This window comes from Rhamphochromis longiceps, linkage group LG10 (genome assembly GCF_057381845.1).
Source record: "Rhamphochromis longiceps isolate RC_006_pf linkage group LG10, R_longiceps_female_GT1.1, whole genome shotgun sequence".
In the NCBI taxonomy this organism is placed as follows: domain Eukaryota; kingdom Metazoa; phylum Chordata; class Actinopteri; order Cichliformes; family Cichlidae; genus Rhamphochromis; species Rhamphochromis longiceps.
This window is the reverse complement of record NC_140566.1, coordinates 31,465,520-31,487,580: the sequence shown is the minus strand read 5'-3', so window position 1 is coordinate 31,487,580 and position 22,061 is coordinate 31,465,520. Positions and strand designations below refer to the sequence as shown.

At 39.8% G+C, this 22,061-nt stretch overlaps 1 protein-coding gene across 1 annotated transcript; it reads left to right on the top strand.

The window, feature by feature from the left end:
- Positions 1 to 1,489: 1,489 nt before the first annotated feature.
- LOC146661207 (protein sprouty homolog 3) lies at positions 1,490 to 21,234 on the top strand. The gene is made up of 2 exons (XM_085421306.1): positions 1,490 to 2,247; positions 15,839 to 21,234. The coding sequence occupies exon 2, from the start codon at positions 15,924 to 15,926 to the stop codon at positions 16,818 to 16,820; it is 897 nt and encodes a 298-aa protein (XP_085277432.1). The 5' UTR covers positions 1,490 to 2,247; positions 15,839 to 15,923; the 3' UTR covers positions 16,821 to 21,234.
- Positions 21,235 to 22,061: the final 827 nt, after the last annotated feature.

Below are 22,061 nucleotides of genomic sequence, written 5' to 3'. Positions count from 1 at the left end.
TTATCCAGCTTTGGGTTGTGGGTGATGCTGGATACTAACTTATTTTTCATAGGATCAGGGTTGGTGTACACTCTAGACAAGCTAAAGAAGAAAGAGAACAACACACATACACACTTATGGCCAATTTAAAATAATAACTGAATCCACCATGGATGTCTTTGGACTTTCGGAGGAACATGGGCAAACTACAGATAAAGGGGGAACATGTAAGCGTCACACAGACAGCTCCCAGCTGACTGCAAGATTCAAATCCACAACCTGTCAATGACCACCTGAAGTGCTGTAAAATTAATAATAAAAAATGTCTAATTATGATGATTTTAGCAATTAGAAATTTTTAAAACTCTATGAGAGTTTGTTCATTTCCACGCTCTTTATTTGCGAATAGAGAACACACAGGAAATCGGACGGCTCAGACAGAGCTAAACATGCTTAAATCTCTAATTTCTAGATTCATTTTACTTTGTATGAAGGCAGTATACTCTTAAATGGATGTGGATTCCATTATTCTGTGTTACAACAATGTTATCAGTGGAAGTAATGGTTGTATTGAGAACAAATGGATACATCTCTTAAGAGATGGTATCTTATTAATGTTCTGCGAGAGGTCTCTCGTTCTGTTAAAAGGGTTCTTCCTCACCAGGGGATTCTTGGATCGTTGGGGTTACCACTCTAATGCTGTAGCATTTCTACCCTACAATATATAGATCACTCTTGTTTCACCCATCCATCTTCTTCTGCTTAAAGCTGCAGGTAGAAGGGTTGGAGCCTACTTCAGTTGCCACAGGGTGACCCGGGGTACACCCTGGACAGGTTGCCAGTTTGTAACAGGGCTAACACAGAGAGACAGACAACCATTCATACTCACATTAATGCCTATGGGAAGTTTAGAATCACCAGTTAACCTAACCTCACTAACTGCATGTCTTTGGAGTGAGGGAGGAGAAAACCTATGCACACATGGTGAGAACATGCAAACTCCACACAGAAAATGTCATTTTGTGAAGACATATGCTTGCTTTGTTAGCTGGACTGGTTAACCTACTGTTGGCTGTCTACACATGAGTGAGATCGACAGCTTTTACGTGCTATTGCACTGATCTAAAATCAGAAAAAAACCCAAGTAGTTTGCAAAACAACCAACCAACCAACCATCTGGAGCCAAATTATATCACATTATGAAAAGCAGAAGTGGCACTAAGCCCAGCAGCCACTACACAAAATTCACTTCATGTTATACTCCTCATTGGAAACACTGAGCAAACTTTGAATTAAACTGGTTTGGGCTACATCGGATAGAGAAAAACATCAAGAATCAGCACCTGTTTATTAGTTAACACAGTGCGTTCTGCTCTGTCATGTTCAGACAGCAGAGAATTGAATTTAATTCAGTGATGGGAGAGGGAGGAGTTAGAGAGGAAGGGAGGAGGAGGGGTAACTGGACTGTGTATCTGTGTGACAGAGAGAGAGGGAGTGAGAGAAAGTGCATGCAGCTCTCAGTCATTCATCTCTTGGAGAGTGGAGAGGAAACTACAGCACAAAGAGAAACACAAGATAAAAAATAAAGTTCTGCGATCAGTTTCTCAATTAAGACTTTTTTCTCATCACCGTTTATTTTTGCAACCAAAAGAACTGAGCTGCAGATATTTCACTTTGCTCCTTCCGCTCTCCGTGGAGATATTCCCATTTCTCTCTCCTGCAGCAGAGGACAATTTTCTGTCCGTGAAAACTGAGAAAATTTACAAGCGCCAAAACTGTGCCTGCTTTTGAGACTGTGCATCAGAAGGCTCAGTGGTAACTTGAATGCCTTGGACAGAGAGAGTGGAGCCCTTCTTTGCTGTGTGTGTGAAAGGAATGGTTGGGCTTTTTTGAGGAGGTGGAGGAGGAGGTGACCTCAGGAGGACAGCACCACGATCGTGGTGCTCTGGGAAAAAGCTCCGGGAAGAGGAGGAGGAGGAGGGCGCGTCGTGCTGGGGAAGAGCATCCTCCCAGCCTCTTTGTCACCCTCAGGCACACACCCTTAGGACAGCAGGAGTTCAGTAATCTTATAAAATTAACTGGAGAGGAGAAAATAACTCCCTGCTGTACAATAAAGTGAGTTTAATTAAAATATTAAAAAAAACTAATAAAAAAGTACATCAACTCAAATTTCACAGACATATAGACACATCTATAAATCATACATACACACAGACAACCAGGACGCCCCAGCTCACTGCTGCAGAATGGATCTCGCACCAATCGGAGGTAAGCATAAATTCATCCTGTTGCCATCTGATCTGCTGATGGACTATTAATGATTTGCATGAAATTGATATTTTCATTAATTTCTTTTTTATTGAAATCAGTGATTACGGATTAAGTTTTTTTCCAGCTTTGCAGGTTTTTTGTACTTCATACTTGGGCATCATTTTAGTTAAATTCATTTAAGTTCTTTTTCTGGGTTCTCTAAATAAAGACCCTGTTCTGACTCACTTGCTTAAATGAAAATAAGCTGTTCACTATGTTGCAAATTTTCAAGCTCAACCATCTCTATACTCAAAAGTTCTTTATATGATTAACTGATAAGTTTATTGTAATACAGTGGGAGTTTGAGTAGCACCTACCAAAAAAAAAAAAAATCAAAATTTTCCAAAAATGAAGTCTCGCTTTTTCAAAATGAAACCAAAAAGTTTGCAGAACATCAAGGCAACCTTCTGATCTTCATGTAAATCCAGCTGAAAATCATCATTTCCTGTCGATTTCATCTCTTGACGTGGTAAAACGGCATCAGAACTTTTCAAAGCCTCAGTGCACATGAACCTAACATCAACTGCAAGCCAGCTCCTTGATAACCAATGGTCAAATTCACTGATCACTGCCCTACTATGTTTGCAACATTTTTTTTTCCAAAAGATCGGGTCTTGTCCCTTCCTCTCTTTCTTGTGTTTGTCTTGGCTGCTGGAGAAACAGTCAGGAAGAGATGGGTTTTACTCTTGAATCTGTACTCTCTATAAATACATATTACACATGTAAAACAAGCAAAAGGTGGCTCCATTCAGTCATTTAGCCGTACTGAATCTTTGTTGTCAATTTTGACTTTTATATTTATGTTTTGAAACAATAACAACTACTGCACAAGGTCTGGTGACTTTAATCAAACGCTTTTAAATCACCGGGAGGTGCGATCAAACAACCAAATGCAATGGTGTACTATAATCATATTAGCCAACTGTTTCTGCATGTTAACATCAGTCTCGGTACGTTTAACCAGTATGTGTGTGCGGGGAACTGCAACGGGGACATGTGGGGTTGGGATTGATTGTCCTCAAGGTCGGATGCAGAATGTCAATACCCATCTCCGCTGGGGTGGGACTGGAGGGGTGGGTGGATGAGAAACTGATGGGATGGACCGATGGGATAGCATGAAAGAAAAAGAAAGTGAATGGGATTAGAGGAGTGGCAATGCTAGGCAGAGGGGCTGACCATGAAAGGATGGATGGATTGTAGAGGAAAACTATGACGAGACAAAAAAGAATGATAAGATGTTTGAAGATAGGGATGGGATGGATGGAGATGGAACGCAACAGGAGCTAATACACTTCCTAATAAACTAGAGAACCACAAACTTATCAGATTTTGGGAAGATTCAATCAAATCAAACACAAACTTGTGCTAACTGTGCATAAGGTCATCAGATGTCACCTGACTGTAAGGCAGTCATCAGAAAAGTCAAACATATTTACAGGAGTTTTATTTTCCCCAAACAAAATCCTCCAAATAGTCAATCCAGTGATGTCATACAGTTTAGATTTGAATTTTATACTTTTTATGACAATAACAGTAAAAAGATGCCACTAGTTCCCTCTTTAAATGTATATTTCTTTTATTTACCTTCAGAAAGAAATACATAATGTTGCTTATATGCTCGTAATATCTCAGTAGTCTTTAGGGCTTGAAAAAAGATGGAAAATGGACTTCTTTTGCTTAAAGAAGTCCATTTTCCTTTTAAATTAAAGCTCTTTACAAATATATTCTCAGGATTTTCTAATAAAACGCTTAATGTGATCTGAATTTTCCACTGGCTTCTCTGGACTGTTGTCGCTTGCTTACTCCGAACAATCAAACATCACATTTGGCTCTACGTCTAAGATAACTAGTCACAATCTCGTAACTTTTCCCTTTTGTTATAAAAGAACAAATAAAATATTCAAAATATATATTATATAACATATAACAGAATAAAATGAGAAAGCTGATAATTTGCTTCAAATCTATGGTACTACGAGAGTGTGAAACAAGCAACAGGTGTGAATCTTTACCGTCGCGTTCGTGTTTCAGGCCTCATGTGGTTGATGTTATTCAGTCTTTAGTTGTCCTTAAACTTCAAATCACAGATTGTATAACACCAACGATGTTTGTACAAGAAGCTAGAATTTGGAAACCACTGATTTAAGAAAACTAAACTGACCGGAGTACAGGAAATATACATAAAAAAATGTATTAATACAAACACTCAAATATGGTACTTTTACAGAAAGTGAAAGAAGTGTTTTTCTCCATTAGGAAAACTACTTGCATACTTTTATACTCTCTCATACCCCTAAACCAGTTTGGTAGAGCATGCAACTCGAATCACAAAGACAAGCTGGGCTTTTTAAGCGTTCAGCACAAATGTCACCACTTGGTTGGTATTTATTGCCTCCACTAAGTTGCTATGTTTTTGGTAATGTTTGCATGCATGCATGTGAGTGCATGCAGGTGTAGAGTGGGGTCATGTTAACAATCCATTTAATCCACAAAGGTCGTCAATGTCAACTTTAACAACTAAAAACAAAAAAAAAATCCTTATAACTATAGGTCTTACAAGTGTGGTGTGTATTGCCAAGATATAGAAAGTGCAGGATAAAGATTTAAAAAAATCATGTCACATTTGACCTTTGACCTCTCTTTGAAGGTCAATAGATTGATCGGAAGGCCAAAGTGGTAATAAAGCCACATAGAGCAATTTTAAATGACAATAGGTGGTCAGACTGAGAAGAACATGCCGGCATGGGATACTTTTTGAGTATAGTTGGTTAATTTTGTTGCACGCTGAAGTATTTGATGAGAAAAACAATGCTGATCGAGTCGGTATCAAGGTTTCATTTGTCTCTGCTGACAACACATGTGAGAAATGTGCATTCTTATCATACTTTCATGATGTTTAGACTGCGTCCCCTTTGTTACTGTTAATGAAGTACTGCTCGTTCTCACACATTTCTTCTAACTTGTTTAGTCTTAAATCAATCTTTTTTTCTCCTTCTGGGCCTCTAAGTCACACAATCTATTAGTAAATCCACTGCTAGCCATTTTCACGTGTGAACTTAGAGGTCGGGACATTGAAGTTGTCCTCACTAAGGTGTAGCACAAAGAAGAAGCAGTCCATCCAAACAGTCAAGATTAATATTGTCACCATAAAATCAGACATCGCTCAGACTTTGTACAAAGGAGCTGAAAGTTTGTTTGACATCACAAAGACTGAAAAGTTGAAGAAACATATAGAGCAGTGTGAAGTCTGACCTTTAGGCTCACAGGGCTTAATCCTAACCTCATTATTAGAAATATTGACTACGTTTTTGTTGAGGATCCATCATTTGTGATGCAACTTCTATCAGATAAAACAAGGAAAAGCATAATTGGTCTACTTTAATATCTTGTCTAACCAGCTGACTATTTCTAGACAGTTTCAGGGGTGTAGGCGTGAAAATAACATTATTGAACGTAAAGTTCTTATTAGGAAGTAACTTAACTGGTCTGAACCAGAAAAGCTCTTATGGGTACTGTGGTAGAGCCTTTATAACGTCTAAAATGTACCTAAAAATCACGACAGTAAACTCAAATCCAAATCAGCAACGCTCGAACTATTTAGTTCCAACTCCAAACGTCATCCATTGATCCATATTCGTGCCTACAGCTAAATCTATAGTGGGCAGAATTGTACACTTAATGGTGCAGATCAAGATGGCAGCCTGCCATGTACCGTAATATGAACAGTAGCCTATAAGCGATCACTATTTCATCCATTGGTACTTTTTAAAAAAACATACTGATTTCTCAAGATAACAGTTCATGTTATTGGCCGTCTATAACTTAGTTTTACATAAATTATGTGTCAGGAAAAAGAAAAAAAGTGTAACTTATGTGCAGCTCCTGAAACAAATCTCCACCACTTTCATTTTTATGATTACTAATTTCACCATCCCTTACTCATGCGCTGTCTCTTCCCTTCCTCTTTTGCTGCTTCCCCTCCTGTCCCACCCCCTCTGCCTGGACTTGCTGGTCTGCAGTGTCTATTTCAGTCTTTCCGTTGGGGTCAGATTCGGCACATCCGGTATCTCATCCAGTTTATTGTCATTCAATCCTGCTGCGCTCCCGGAGGGCATCAAGAGGAAGGCCCCTGGGTCTTAGTGCCTGATTGGCCAAACACGCATGTACATACAGCTGGAATTTGAGCAGAATGGATTAAAATCTATATCTAGTATAGTTGGGTCTTGTAGTGCTCCATTATGAGTCCAAAGTCTTTACATACAACAGCAAAGTACATGAATATGTAACTTATTTGCCTAGAAGTATATCGGTGCATTCAAATGAGAGGTCTGTGGCAATTAGAAGCTTTACAGTCCATCATTATTTTTTCATAGATCAAATCATATTTCAATATTGAAGGTTTTCTGTAGTTATAGATTATTTTTCTTGTGTTAAAATAGCTCCAAGTTTTACACTGGGAAATCAGGCAGCTCAATAGTAGGAAAAGTAACAAAGACAGCATGGGATTAATGGTCTAAGCATGGCACTGCAATGGTATCCCACAGGCACCGTGCAGACCTATATGCTAACCTCCACGGTGTAGGTGTGTGAGTTGGGGACACAAAATGCTTGTCCACACTCATAATGTGGGTGATTCTTGTTTCTAAGAAGACAGAAGTAGAAGTAAAAAAAAAAAGAAAAAAAAAGCATTAAATGTAATTAAAATTCTCCATATTGTCTGCACAATAGCTAATCCAATAGTTAATCCAATAGCTAATATAATAGCTAATCCTTGAGCTAACAGGAAAGGGAAATGGATTTTCAAATGAGGAGTGGAATTGCCATTTTAAATGTCAGAAATAAATCTTTGATTCTGGAAACCATTTAATTATTTTTCTTTTTCAAATTGTTTTTTAAAAATGATTTTGAAAATTAGTTTTTTAATTTGGAATTTAAAAATGTTTTTTAATTGAGTTTCATTCTTTTTTTGTAAAATCATTTTCGATTTGAAGTATTTATTGATGGATTAATGATTCATTTTGAAAAATAGATTTAAAAATAGTGTTTTTATTTAAAATTTTATTATTAAATAATAAATTACTGTAGTAATGCTTGAATAAATAAAATAATTAAAAAATGAATTTGCAAATACATAATTTATTGTACAATTCATGATTTAAGCACAGAATTCATTATTTCAATATGTGTGATTTGAGCCTCCCAAAAGGTTTTTTTTTAAGTACACACATATATATATATATATATATATATATATATATATATATATATATATATATACACACACACACACACACACACACACACACACACACACACACACACACATTTTTTTTTTAACACTTTTACCAAGTGTAGTTTTATTTCTCTCTGAAACGTGGGGCCGACTCTTGATCCCTGTACTTCTGAAGTTCTGGCCACACGAGATGTTAATCGCGTTGAACCTGACTGCTGGTCACTTTACTGTATTTACTACCTGCACACATTACTATCAGTGGCTTTCTTTAAACTCACTGGTAGTTGCTTCAGTCACTTGCCCAAAAGTTGAGAAAAGTTTATCTTGGGTCACGCTCACTTCACATCCCCAGCAAGTAGTTCCCCCATAGTTGCCTGAAGTTGCCAAATATCTATATGTACTGTATGTCTTTCTATGGTCTCTGTTTGCCATGTTGGTCTGAACTGCTTCCAGTGTGGATGTAGCTTAAAATCCTGGCTATGCCCCTGTTTGGAGTTGGAGGTTTCCCTTCTTATATTCAGGCTCAGTGGCATATTGGCACAAACATTAAATCAATATTGATCTTCTCTGCTGAAAAAAAGGATAATTTCCCAAAATGTATTTATGTAAACTAACAGATTGTTTACCACAACAGTCAGCGCTTGATAGCATCTTTCATGAAAGACAATTTCTAACACCTCGCAAAACGTTAAAGGAGTAACAAGGACAGGAGAGCAGTGAGAGGATGAAAGAGAAGGTGGAGGGATTGCAGTGAAGGTGACATTTGGGAGCGAGAGGAGCAGAGAAGATAGGGGAAGATATGACAGAAGGAAGTAGAAGAAAGGAAAGGAGACGTGAGGAGAGGGCAACCCCTCCTCATTTCGAGGCAAAGGGTCACTGCAGTCAGTTCTAAAATAGCCAGAAACCATGATGTCATCTAGGGGGAGATGCAACAAAGCCTTATCCATTAAACTCCATCGACCATCAGCAGGTCGAGCCCAGACTCAGCGGAAGTCAGAGAGTCAGCGGGCAGACAAGGAATCAGGACTAATTACAAGTTTCTTTTTCCTCTTGATTTTATGAGGCAAATGGGTTTTCAACATTAAACACTTTTTTTCAGAGTTTATAAAACTCTGGAAGCGCACTTAGCATAGACCGCATCCAAACAGTGATGGTCAGCTCTTAAACCCAATGCCAGAAGTACAATATGCCAACTGTTAATGATAATATTTAGAGGTTTCAAACAAATAAGCTTATGTTATAGTATTGTTATCATTGTCTACTGTCCTGTTCTCTAATGGATGGCTGTCACCTGGACAAAAAGTGATGACTTTAGTGTTTCTGACTTAGTTGATAAAACGCTGCTTGGATAATGTAACTCGCAGCAGCGAGTCTTTGCTTCATGTCTAATTGCACTGAGAAAAACACAGACTTCCTGCTTCCTGGTATATGAAGGTTTAAAGATATGAAAAAACCTTCCTGTGTGATTACCTACATCACAACCATGAAAACATATGAGGCAATAAAAGAAAAAAATATGAATTCCTGTTTTATGTGTATCAATGATACAGATAGACTGCACTGAAGTTTAAACATGGCAGTATGAGAAACGACTGGGCAGCAGTGTAGATCAGTGTGTGGTGTGCGTTTTTGTAGAAATGTGTGATAGAGGAGTGTGTGTGTGTGTGTGTGTGTCCCAGGGCACAGGCTCAGTCATTACTGATACTCCCCTAGCACAGAGGTCCATCCTCAGGTTACCGCTGACGGCCTCTTGAAACAACAGCTCCCTATGACTGTTTTCTTTTAGGCTGGTTTGCTTCATTGACATCCATTGTTTATGTTACTTATGCAATGTTTGGAGAATTCATCATGGTAAAAGAAAAGGAAAGAAACAAAAACGTGCCAAAACAAACCGCGTATTCATACTGTTAACCCTCTCTGTCCGTCTCCTGTTCCTGTTGATTGTTTTTCTGTCCCTATGTCCACAATGATACTTGTTCTTATCCTGTTCTTATGCTGCCGAGCACAATTTTCACAAAAATCCCCAATCCCCGTTCTACTCTGAACCAGATAGATTATAAAACAATTACGGTGCTTCTTGCCATGGAAGTTCAGTATAAGCCACAAACGTGCATCAAGTTACCCAGGAACATCCATCTTATTTAGGATCACGAAATATCAGGAAAGCATGTGATCCAAATTTTCAATTATTCTAAATTTACTAGAATAGCAAAGTGTTTGATGAAAGGTGTGATGCAGCGCGCTGCTATAGAGTCCTGAAACTCTAAAATTCATTAGTGTTTTGCATTCCCCCATGTTCCCCTGTCTCCAAGTCCGTGGGTTTAGGTTCTTGCAGTTAACACAAATTTGTGAAACAAACACAACAAGCTGAAAGTCAGTGATATCTATCTATCTATCTATCTATCTATCTATCTATCTATCTATCTATCTATCTGATAATAATCTGACAATACTATAATATTGGCCATATTATATTTACATTACCACAGTGAGATGACTTTAGTCTCATGAACAACATTAACTAATTGTTATTTACTAACTAATCTTAAATGACTGTTCAGCACAGAAATGAAGCCCAACAATCATGTTTTACAGTCCCGTGGTCTCAGCCTCAGATACTCAGCTAATCAAAGTGATGTCATGACAAAAATGAATGACCAACAAAACATTTTTCTCCTTCATTTCTGTCAAACAAAGCTGTATGTAACGTGTCTCGCGGTTAGTATCGTGGTTGCTAGGCAACCTGAACAGCGCGACGAAGCGTATACCGTCCCATTTCACAAGCCTCTCACTTCCGCACTTGTCGTACTTATAGTACGCACCGTAGTGCGCGTACTTCAAGCGTGCAGACCCTGAACTGGGACACAGCTTGAGCATCACAACTGAAAACAACAGGAAATCTCAGCTCAGCCAATCAGAGTGGCTGATTGCATGCATAAAGGCCATGTGTTGATTATGATACCAGGGCCTTTAAAACAGACAATATTTTCCTCTCTAATCTTCCTAGAAACAATAATTGTATTAAAAGTGTATGCTTACCTGTAGAGCTGCTTATTTACTTCACTAAGATTTCCATCAGTCTTCATCGCAGCAATAAATATCAGTCTATGGTGGAATTTAATCATAAAATAGAAGCTTTGGACAAAGTTTTAGTTCTGAAATAAACTCTTGTTTTTAATTGTTTCTTTGTCTACAACCTAACAATATCATGCAACAGAGAAAAGAAATCCATTCTGAAAATCGTGAGTCGTTCAACTGCTTGTCGAATTTGTTGAAAATGTCCTACAGTAACTCTACATTCAAACTCTATAGTTTCAAGCCTTCTGATTTTACTTGCTGTAAGTATGTCATATTAGAGGGGGGCAATAGTAGGCACGACCAGAAAGAGTAAATAATATGAGGTCATGGAAATAGTTGGCAGGCCTCTTCTTTTTTAACAATTAGATGGTGTGATAGGCGAGCAGAGTATAAGCGAGCCACGGCCACTGCTCTGTGATGAGATTAGTCACCAGGTCCTCTTCTCTCTCCTCAGACTAATTTGAAAATGCATCCTCATCCAAACAACCTGGCCCTCCTTATCTGCTGCTTTATGGCTGGATTTCTGGAAGCAGGGCACAGCGGGGGGGGGGGGGGGGGGGCTATATAGAAAAGCCAGAGGGTTGGGCACCATTCAGTTCAGGCTGCCACAGTTTGCTGTTTGCTCAAAGGTGTCTCCTGGCACGGAGGACAGGAAGTGTATTTTGTATTCTTGCTAATCACCTCTCCTGCTCTCACAGTGATGGATTGCCATTCTTGGGTTTCAACCATCCTATCATCCCTACATCTGTTTGCTCTTCCATTGCTGTGTCTGCACTGCCTTTTTCAGTATCCACTTCTCTTTTTTACTCCTTTTTATTTAACTTTTGGGCACTCAAAACAGTACAAAAAAACTCCCAAAACATTTGCAATTATTTAACATATTTTTCTGGCTAAAATGAAAGATCCTGATGAGATATTTCGCAGTCTGATTCAAGCAGTCTACTGCTTATGAGAGAGGCATGGCAGTAGACTGAATCATTTAGGTTTTTGGACCATTATTTAAAAAGAAAGCATCACGTGCTACTGCAATTAAAGTAAGTGCAAAAGGTTGTGTAGCCTATTATCACAGAATATTTAATTCATAAAATAATTTTACTTTCATCTACCATAAATTAAAGTTTTTTCCACATCTGCTGAAACTTGGACAGCGGCAGACACGAATGCTCTTACTGTAATAGTGGTAAAATACATAAACTTTCCCACAATCAGTTACTTTCTTCCAGAATTTTCCCATCTTGCCTTATTTGCAACACCAGTGCTGTGTTATGCCATTATGGCTTTCATATGTTTGATAAATTTCCATCAGCTGTTCATCTGGCAATATGTGTCTCAATGAGTGGCATTCAGTTAAGTCTGACTTTTTAATTTTTATTTATTTATTTTTTGGCAGAACAAGTGTGAAGTCATGCATCAAACAGACTTTCCTCATCTCAACAAACAAATCCATAATGCAGTCCTCTAAAGATAATTGACTAGTTTTTGGGGAAAAGATGCCATTAATACAGGGAGACAGAATTTTAGGGGCATCTTTGAGCTGCATAGACATGACCATGCCTCAGTGTCTTTAATACATTTGAGTATGAAAGCAGAACAATTCCCAACAAGTATAATCCCAGCCGACCACCCATGTCTAACATCTGCAGGACAATACTGCAATTCCAGAATCAGCTAATAATAATTAACCTGCTAGAATCCAGCAGAATAACACAATAACACAACATCTGAGGCTCGTGAAAATGTGTAATGCATTGTTTTCTTTTTCAAAAACCAAAGAAAAGAATCTCCAGTGTTTCTTTTGCTTTGGCAGAAGAGTGGACACTAATAGAGGAAACATTTTTGAAATAAGTCTAGATGCATATGGATGGAGCTAAAGAGACACATTTGCTTCTGCTTCCTCTTACCTCCATGCTCTATCTAATCTCATGATCTGAGCTGCTTTAAACGCATTTCCATTTGGCCTCATTACTCTCTAAGAGGGCCGGCCCCATGTGAGGAGTGAGCCAGTGATCTCTCCCCGTTGGCCACTTGGCAAGACTGCCATTTCTCTGTGAGGATATAGCTCTGTGTGTGTGTGTGTGTGTGTGTGTGTGTGTGTGTGTGTGTGTGTGTGTGTGTGTGTGTGTGTGTGGGGATATATATGTTGGCTGCTTGCTTTATCACAAACAAACACAAAGAACCGAGCATTTTTTCTCTAAATTAAGCAACAGCGTTCTGTCTCTGATGTTCAAACAGGAAATCAAATCAGTGGCATATTAATCTATATTCAGACATTTTAATTTAATATAGTATAATCATGCATTTACTGCACTTCCAAGCAAATGCACGTTAACTTTTAAAGAAGTGGCTTACTCAGCATTTGAATGCGTATGCAACACAATGCATGTCATTTTATACCAGTGTTTCCCATACAGACTTTACTTGGGCAGGATAACCAGATATATTAACACCCTCCAAAGATTACCCAGTCACATTTCATATTTTTATTCTTTAATTCAAGAGGACATAAAGGATTTATTTAATGGCAGACACCTCCCTTACTCTTACCTTGATAGTTGCTAATCTGTTCCTTCCACTCTTACATCCTACTGGTTGTAGGGCCACTCTAAATTTTTAAAGAAGAAAGCCTTAACAAAAAATGCATTATCCATCCATTCGCTTCCGCTTATCCTTTTCAGGGTCGCGGGGGGGCGCTGGAGCCTATCCCAGCTGTCATAGGGCGAAAGGCGGGGTACACCCTGGACAGGTCGCCAGTCTGTCGCAGGGCCAACACACAGGGACAGACAACCATTCACATTCACACCTAGTGGCAATTTGGATTATCCAATTAACCTATCCCCACAAGCTGCATGTCTTTGGACGGTGGGAGGAAGCCGGAGTACCCGGAGAGAACCCACGCAAACACGGGGAGAACATGCAAACTCCACACAGAAAGACCCCGGCCTGATGGTGGAATTGAACTCAGGACCTTCTTGCTGTGAGGCAACAGTGCTAACCACTGTGCCACCGTGCTGCCCAAAAAATGCATTATGTTATCACAAATACAATACACAGTCACGTGAAATTAATTCTATCCCGTCCTGTAAGACCTTTTACAGCACTGATAGGCAACTCCAGAGCTCAAGGCCTCCGTCCTGCAGGTTTTAGATGTGTCCTTGATCCAACACAGCTGATTCAAATGGCTAAATTACCTCCTCAACATGTCTTGAAGTTCTCCAGAGGCCTGGTAATGAACTAATCATTTGACTCAGGTGTGTTGACCCAGGGTGAGATCTAAAACCTGCAGGACACCGGCACTCGAGGCCTGGAGTTGCCTACCAGTGCTTTACAGTTTCCATTGGAAATAAAAGGGTAACTAGCAGCCAGGTGCTTCTGTTCAAATAGGCTTGATTAACTGTACCTCTATAAAAGGAGATGTTCAGACATTTTCCTGTTTTCAAGCGTTCAGGAGTGTATGTCCCATCAAATTTATCCCAAGGTCAGATTGTCCAACACTTTGATAAAGTACTAAAATCCAGCGAGTTGTATCTCAGGCTCTACAGGCCTCAGTTAGCATTTAAAATGTTAAATTCATAACAGTGAAACTAGAGAAAGAGTCTGTATGCCTTATTTAAAGCTGTTGCCATGAAAAAAGCCTCTTCTCTCTAAAGTTACATCTGAACAAACCACAAAACGTCTAGAACAACGTTCTTTGGACTTACTGGACCAATGTGGAAATCTCTGGCCATAAGAAATACATTTGGAGAAAACCAAACACTGAACACCTCATAGCAACTTTCAAACACTGTGATAAAAAGATGAAGATTTGGCTTATTTTGCAGCCACAGGACCAGGGCACTTTGAGTCACTGCGTTCATCATGAACACCTCTTTATACTATTCAAGAGTCAAATGTGAGTTCATCTGTCTGACAGCTAAAGTTTGAGAAAGGACTATGATCCCAGTCAAGGTCCAGACCTCAGCCTGGCTGAAATCCTGTGGCAGGACCTTATGAGAGCTGCGCATAAACAAATACCCACAAATTTCAATGAACTGAAGCAATAACTGTAAATCTAAAAGCTGATGGTTTAAATGAGGTAAAACCGGTCCACTGGAGTGAACCTATGCAAAAAAAAAAATGTGCATGAGGATAAACAAGGTTTATTAGTGGTGCTCCAAATAGCTCACATTATTTACATACACAAGAACCTTGTTTCTAGAAAGTGCTTCCTCTGAAAATAGTTTGTAAAGAAACTGTTACAGGAAAGCAGATGATTTTTATAAGCTACTTACTGGTATATATTGGTAGCTTTTAAGGAAATACATGTCTTTAAGTATCTCTGCACTGGCCTCAGCATTTCGCTGTGGTTGCTGCTTGATTGGAACCACAGACCGAAACTCAGAGTAGCCTACTTTATTTTTATCAGATGGTTTTCTGAAATAAAGTATTTTTATGGTGAGATATTTTGCTCAGTGAAAATGTACCTCAATAAATCAGTCTAAAATCTTTAGCTGGCAGAGTTGAGCCAATCAGAGACAAATGATTAATATATATATATATATCAATTAAACCATTTTTAAAGCCATTTCTCTGTTGCTCAAGTGCTTGGCCACACTGCCAGCCTCTGTCTGCAGGTGGGATTCCTCCATGGCATCAGCAGCTGTGCTCAACAGATGTTAAATTACAGTGTGAACCTCATGGTTGTGTCTCTTTGGCTCTGGCAGGCTAATAATAGTGTTAGCTTGAGCAGTGGAGCGCCTCAGCGGTCATGATGACACGGTTGATGGTTGTGTGGAGGTTTTGCAGCCAAAATCCATCCCTGATCAAATGCTTCTTAAAGTTTTGGAGAGCAACATGCAGGCTACTGTTTGCTTTTCACAACATTTTTCTCCACATAACACTAAATATACACCATACACTCAAAAGAAATCATTCTTTGACTTCATAAAAATGAAGCAACAACATCTGACATATACAAAAATGAAAGGTTTATTAGTTAATATAATTGTGATTACAGAAAATATGCCTGGTATAAATTGAATGTAGAATGTTGAATGCCAACCCAATACCAAAGCCTTATCTACCATGTGTAGAAGTGGCTTAAAATTTCCAATTACATGTTTTTATTGATGCATTTTACTAAAGTCACTCCTGATAGTTAAAAATAGTTCTTATGTATCTCAGAGAGAGATGTTATAACCCAGAATTTTATGAAAAATTAGAACCAATAATCACTATTGCTTCCTTTCTTTGTGTTTGCAGGTTTATCTGATGTGCCTTGAGCACCGGGAGCACTTTGCCCCAGACCCGGCTTCCAACCCTGGTGCCATCCAGCAGGCTGACCAGGATGGACTCTACTCATTCCTTCAGGATGGAGCTGGACTCAGTGCTGTCGCTTGACCAGATACGTGCCATTCGGGCTAACAATGACTATGTGGAGCGGCCCGTGGCACTGGAACCTGCAACGCAGTCTGGATTCTTTTTGGTCCACGATGACCGTTACCCTCACGGTGCATACATCCATCACCCCCAGCCTTCCTTCCCCTCAGCCATGTCCCGCAGCCAAAGTCAACAGCAGCACACTCATCTTTCCCATTTGAGCCGTTCCAGTACCATAAGCTCTTCTATGTCACGAACAAGTGCCACCTCAGACCAGCGGCTACTGGCAGGTTTGACACCATCTCACTCTGGCTTAGGTTCGGTGGTCCATTCACAGCCTAAAGGGGACCTGAAGCCTGATTCTTTTGGTAAACGCCTGGCGGAAGATGAGGCTGAACTCAGTCTCCATCAGTTCATCTGTGAGAGGTGTGGCCGCTGTAAATGTCAAGAGTGCTGCGCCCCACGCCGCCTGCCTTCTTGCTGGGCCTGTGGACAACGCTGTCTGTGTTCTGCTGAGAATGCCGTGGAGTATGGCACATGCTTGTGCTGTGTTAAAGGTTTATTCTATCACTGCTCTGCCCAGGATGATGAAGATAACTGTGCTGACCAGCCATGTTCCTGTGCTCCAGCCCATGCCTGTGCCCGCTGGAGCACAATGGGACTGCTGGCGCTATGTCTGCCCTGCCTTTGCTGCTACCCCCCTGCCAGGCTGTGCCTTGCTCTGTGCCGGTGTGCCCACGACCGGGCTACGCGGCCCGGCTGCAGGTGCAGCAACACCAACACTGTGTGCCGCAAGATTTCCAATTCCAACCCTAATCCTTGCCATCCCTCGCTCCGCAGCAAAGCTCTGGAGAAACCGTTATGACAGGCTTGAATGAGGGCCAAGTAAATGAATTTCCCCTCAGATGTGGCCAAAAGCAATGCTGTCACCAATCAACGGTCCCTCGGTTGACATCATGACGACAGTGCCATTGTGACCCAACTACCTACGTATGACAAGCCAACCAATCACCCAACCAACCAAACAACCAAGTTGTTCACCTAACGTACCTTTATTTCTCCAACTCAGGAGGGACCAAAGCTTTAATGTGCCTGCTTATGTTGGAGAATTAATGCCTATGTTGAAGAATAAGAAGCTGTTTTGCTTTGCTGGACCGATCCTTAAACCTTAACCAAGACACCAAGACAAAAAACAAGGCAAAACAAAACAAAAAAAACATGCTTTCTATGGTGCAATCTCGGCATGTTAAAATGTATTTATTTATTATTGAATCTCCTCCCTTCTCAACCCTTTGCCACTCTCTGTGCTAATTCTTTGCAAAGGAATCGCTCACAAAGGAAAGAAGCCTGCATATGGACTTTGCAAACAGATTCTGACCTGATCAGAAGAAGTGTGAGAGATGGAGGTTAAAACTACAACGAGATTCAGAACTTAAACGTTAAAGATGAACGAGGAAACCAGTGTTGTACTGAGGTGAACATCTTACTGAGACTCAGCAAAGCACCAAGATATAAAGTGAGATGAACGACACCTGTGACAACAGTTTGACACCAAAAAGGGACCATTCACTGTAACAAACGGTGTGAATTTCAATGTTATTAAGCTCATTTGTAAACGAAAAGCACTGTGAGGTAGATGGACAATGTTTTCCCTGTGAGCCTAGAGCTCATTGGGGGATTATTTAACCAGAGGGAGGATGCATCTATTGTGAGGCAGCGTGCGTGCGTGTCCGTCTGTGTGTGTCCTCCTACTGTGCAACAACCTGTGTATGAGCCTGTGTGTTTGTTGTTTTATCAGCAGAAGAAGCCTGCCTTGTGTTATTTTTAGCAGTCCTGCTTCGCTGGAGCTCTGAGGGTCTGGTCGGGTTTCCTCCTGAAGCCAGCCTGTCGCCAACCTCCCTCGCTCCCTCCTCTGACCCACCTCCTTCACAATCCTCTACTCCACTACTACACATAAACACCCCCCACCCCACCCATCAGTTCTCTACCCATTCTGAAATCAAATGCCATTTCTGAACTTCCAGATGATCCAAATGCTTGGAGGGTTTTGAAAACCATATTCTTAATGAACCATTCGTCTATATAATCCATTAAGTGTTTTAGCACTTAAAAGCAAATTCTTGGGTTAACATAGGGAGACATTGCGTCCTATAACCTAAAAAGCTGTTGACTACTTGGCAGAAGAAAAGGACACACAAGGAAGCTAATAAGGTAAAAAGTTAAAAGTGCTAGCGGGGCCTTAAAGGTTGATATACCAATGAATCCTCATCCTAGGGTATCAAATGCTGTGCTTTTGCCAGAAGCTGCTGTTGCACAGATATGCAGGAGGGTTGCTTTGGGCCCAGTGCCTTTACGCACCTTTGGAGGTCACACTCAATGCTGAGAATAACGGCCGCTTGTTAACCAGGAGTGTGTCAGCCAGGAGACAGCATGTTCTGATCTTCAGTCTGGGGCTTTGCTCTTTGTTTGATTGGTGCAATTTCCACTCACTTTGTTCTTTCACTTCCTGGTTAGGAGTGGTTAGGTTTGAAAATACCCCTTGAAAAAACAGGCTTACCTGGAGTACTGAGGCCAGCGTTCATGTGAAGCCAGGATGTACGACAGGAGTACCACCAAAGCAAACATTCTACGTATGTATGAGACACCAGTGGCTTTGACAAAATAGCAGTATTTAATACCCTAGAGCTGGACCTGAGCTTCAATCACAATTTCATTTTCTGTTACTGAAATTGGATTGAAAATTTCATTAGCTCCTGCCTCCCTGGACAAAACTTCGAATAATATCGGTTAGTTACAGGTAAAGGCAAAAGGTCTAAAACTGATCCAAACAGCACTAAAAATGACCTAACCATCAAAAAGAGCCGACACAAGGCACATTACACACCCATACTGCATTGTATATCCCTAATGTCTCATTCGCCTCTCCTCTTAAGCTCAGACGGCTAAAAGCCTTGAGTTCCAGGTCCATGGAGAGTTCATCAAACAGGCAATTAGCTTCATGATAGCTCTTAATGGCCTGGAGAAGAATGGAGCGTGGGAGGGAGAGAAGAGAGAGGACAGGATGAGTAGAGTTGTGGTGTTTGGCAAACAGACAGAATGGTGAGGAGGGATGCTAAGAGGAAATAGAACAGGAGTCGATGAAGGAAAAGTAACAGAGGATGTTGATGGGTCCATGAGGTCATTTGGAGACCATGAATACTCAGCAAAAGCAGTGCAGATTTAAACTTTTGGATTTTGGTTGTTTGTTTGTTTTTTAGTTTTTTCAGGACTTCAGGTGTTGATGCAAACCATAAATGGAACACATTTAGAGGAGGATCAAAATCAGTTAAAAAAAACACACACACAAAGTATGCATGTATGTTTGCTGGTGTGTGTACGCATGTACAGGTTTTTAAGCGTGTGTGTTCATGTTTGGATGCATTTGGGCGTGTGTGTGTGTGTGTGTGTGTGTGTGTGTGTGTGTGTCAGGAAGTGACCTAAGCACAGACACACATTGACCTGATATGTTAAATGTTCCTTTGTTATATTTTTATATGTAAATATGGGCTGTTAACTGTAAAACTATTTTTATTCTGCTTTATTTTGTTTGTATGAGATTGATATTATGGCTATATTTCATTATTGTGAACTATTAAGAGTCCACATTCAGGAACTTTTAGGGCGACTGACTGCAATGCAAAATTACTCCCCATTAGCATTTTTAAAAAGTATGTTGGATTTCAAAGGGGTTATTTAACAATCCAGATAGATGTATAGAACCAGTGCAATTATAGTTACATACATTAGTCACTGCTGCACAAATTGGTTCTATACAACAATAATAATAATAATAAAAAAATCTGAAAGAAAGAGCTTCTAAAGATGAATCTCTAAAGGAGGTTGAGGAATTTTTGCAAATTTCTGAAGCAGACAATCCAAATCATGCATCAGGATTAGGGGACAATCATTCATGCAATCTGTGAATGTTTTCAAATAGCAACTGTTATTATTGTCATAAAAGGAAAGTGAGGCAGTGGATTGCAAACAGCCGAAGGCTGTTAATGACTTTATCACAGAACAAGTAACCATTTCTAACATTAGATGTGCTAACAACATTTTATAGTTTAGACTGGAGGGAATTGAAGACTTGTCAAGGGTTTGCTACTGAACTACTGCTAATAAGGTGCCTTGGAACTAAAGGTGTAAATTTAAAGGGGACCTATTATGCTAATTCCTTAGATTATACCAACTTTGCATGAATCAGTTTAAATTAATCCTTATTTATCTTACACTGGGCTGTGGTAACTGAAAGTCTTCAACTTTCTTCTGATTGGCTGTCCGTCACAAACAAAAGACTTGGATAGAAACAGGGTAGGGCTTTGGTGACCATACTGACATCATGCAGAGCCAAGAGTAAAATAAACTGTAAAGAAGTGAATATTTAGAGCAGTCTGAAGCCTATGCTTTAGGCCTATAAGGATTATGCAACAGAAATGTGTAACATGTCTTCTTTAAATGTCTTCGGGCCTTCACCAATGCATTGGGAAGTGCAAATGTTGCCCTAAATGTTTCTGGTCTCGTCACAGGTTCCACTTTGATAGATGGGTTGGCAACTGTGGAGGACACACTCAGTTTAAATATGAACTTTTCTCTCATTCTTTTTTTTAATATTCCACCTTTTTCCATGGTTATTACTGTTCAAAGTATTGGCATCCAAAAAAAACAAACAAGAAAAACAACAGTCGACATATTTGATATTCGTTAAGCAAATCACCAGGGTTAACATGTCCACCTTAATGCTAATGAATCTGAAAAGTTACCCAACATTTCATCGCAACTGCCAGTTTTAGCTTCTTAATGAAAAGATATTAGAAATTGCTTGAAAATTGGCAGTGGCATGAAAGTGAGCTTTTCAAGGAACTGTTTGTTTGATTGATAGCTGGCGTATTTTACCTTGCATGCATCTCTGTGAACAACAATGCTTCAAAGGCAACAGAAAATCCTGACTGAAAACAATAGTGTGAGTGTAAAACTTTCAAAATGGAAACCATTTCATATTCAGCTGCATCACTGTGGACATGAGTTTCTGATGGGTTTCCACACAGATGCGCACACTGTCTCCTTTAACCCTGGCTGAGCGACTTCAGTCAGATCTTTGGTGCTTGTGAAGATGACTTGGGGAACATTTATTTCTATCTGGATTGTTTTTTCTATCGGGATGATATTGCACTTGTTTTTTAGCTAACTGTTTCACCTGTGTTCAGAGTAGCTTTAATATCTTTGCAGTGACAACTATCCAATCATAATCTCTACAGTATGCAGTCTTTTGTATGTACAACAGATACACACAGAGGCATAAGCAATGCATTATGGGTGGGGTACGAGTCAAACGTTTTAAAAACCTCAGTATAGTGACAAGAGCTAATGAGAGCTAATTAGCTAGATAATTGTAATAGAAACAGCACTGGTGTCAGTAAACCTGAGTAAGGCACCATTTTTACTGCATAATAGAAATGGAGGACTGTTTTTGTCATTTCAAACACCTTTTTTCAGTCATTTGAGGGAATTAACATCTTGAAATAGTGACTCCCCCATGCTGCATGGCTTGTGCATCTGTATGTAATAAATAAAGTGCTCCAGTTTAAAATCCTAAACATTTTCAACATTGTCCGCCCTCAGGGCCGGAGCTCATGTCTGAACCTGTGTGATGCTGTACGTACGCAGGCTGCCACTATAACCACTACACTTCTCCTCGTGTCTTAGCAAGCATCGCTTTTGGTACAAATTGGCATCTTATATGTTGCAAAAGAGTTTAAGGAGAGTATATGGAACAAATATATATAGAAATTTATCTTAAATGAATATATTATATATGGAACAGTATGCTTTTCACACTTTGTTTCTTTGCCATTTTTGCTTCATGGATATTTATTTAAATGGTTGCAACAATGGCGCTGACATTAATCGTGAGGATGGTGTTGAGATGTATTTATTTTACAGTTGTCAGAGATAAAGGCACAGATTTTGTTGTCATCTTTATTTTTTGAGTTTTGTTTTGTTTTTTTGCTCCTCTCAGTGTGGTGTGGCTGCTGCTGCCCTCCTGGCTAAAGATGAACCAATAAACAGA

What these genes read in the sequence shown, in the direction of transcription:
- LOC146661207 (XM_085421306.1), top strand. Translation starts at nt 15,924, where the DNA reads ATGGACTCTACTCATTCCTTCAGGATGGAGCTGGACTCAGTGCTGTCG.